Raw genomic sequence first — 1061 nt, 5'->3', positions numbered from 1 at the left:
AGTTCGCCGAGCAGACGCTCCGGCAGAAGGCGCAGGTGGAGCAGGAGCTGACCAAGGTGAAGCTGCAGCTGGACGAGACGGACCACCAGAAGGGCATTCTGGACGAGGAGCTGCAGCGGCTGAAGGAGGAGGTGACCGACGCCGTCCGGCAGAAGGCCCAGGTGGAGGAGGAGCTCTTCAAGGTCCGGGTGCAGATGGAGGAGCTGGCGAAGCTGAAGAGCCGGATCGAGGAGGAGAACAAGGCGCTGATCCTCAAGGACAAGGACAACACGCAGAAGTTCCTGGCGGAGGAGGCCGAGAAGATGAAGCAGGTGGCGGAGGAGGTTGCCCGGCTCAGCGTGGAGGCCCAGGAGGCCGCCCGGCTGCGGAAGCTGGCTGAGGATGACCTGGCGCAGCAGCGGGCACTGGCAGAGAAGATGCTGAAGGAGAAGATGCAGGCGGTACAGGAGGCCACGCGGCTGAGGGCCGAGGCGGAGGTGCTGCAGAAGCAGAAGGACCTGGCGCAGGAGCACGCCAAGCGGCTGCAGGAGGACAAGGAGCAGAGGCAGCAGCGCCTGGCTGAGGAGACCGAGGGTTTCCAGAAAACCCTGGAGGCCGAGCGCCGGCGGCAGCTGGAAATCACAGCCGAGGCCGAGCGCCTCAAGCTGCACGTGGCAGAGATGAGCATGGCCCAGGCCAAGGCCGAGGAGGAAGCCAAGCGGTTCAAGAAGCAGGCGGAGGAGATCAGCGAGAGGCTGCACGAGACCGAGCTGGCCACGCAGGAGAAGATGACGCTGGTGCACACCCTGGAGATCCAGAGGCACCAGAGTGACCAGGACGCGGAGAAGCTGCGGAGGGCCATCGCCGACCTGGAGCAGGAGAAGGAGAAGCTGAAGCAGGAGGCGGCGCTGCTGCAGCAGAAGGCGGAGGAGGTACTGGGCTGCGGGTCCCCCTTAGTGGTGGTGGTGCGCAGGGGGTCCTTCCCTCTCCCCAGCCGCCCCGGGCCGTGTCCCAGGACAGCAGGCGCATGGGCGGCCGGCCGGGCTCAGGAAGCTGCGCTGGACGGTCCCTGAGGACCGTTG

General features: G+C 66.5%; 1 protein-coding gene across 1 annotated transcript in view; it reads left to right on the top strand.

The window, feature by feature from the left end:
- Positions 1-5: 5 nt before the first annotated feature.
- LOC104128544 (plectin) overlaps positions 6-1061 on the top strand; it is a gene marked incomplete at both ends in the record, with an annotated part of 7627 nt that continues 6571 nt past the window's right edge. Inside the window, one exon of the mRNA XM_009641360.2 lies at positions 6-911. Within this exon, the coding sequence (XP_009639655.2) occupies positions 6-911 (906 nt within the window). The remainder of the gene's footprint in view (positions 912-1061) is intronic.

This window comes from Egretta garzetta, unplaced genomic scaffold (genome assembly GCF_000687185.1).
Source record: "Egretta garzetta isolate BGI_Z169 unplaced genomic scaffold, ASM68718v1 scaffold1446, whole genome shotgun sequence".
Classification (NCBI taxonomy): Eukaryota; Metazoa; Chordata; class Aves; order Pelecaniformes; family Ardeidae; genus Egretta; species Egretta garzetta.
This window is presented reverse-complemented; position numbering and strand designations above follow the sequence as displayed.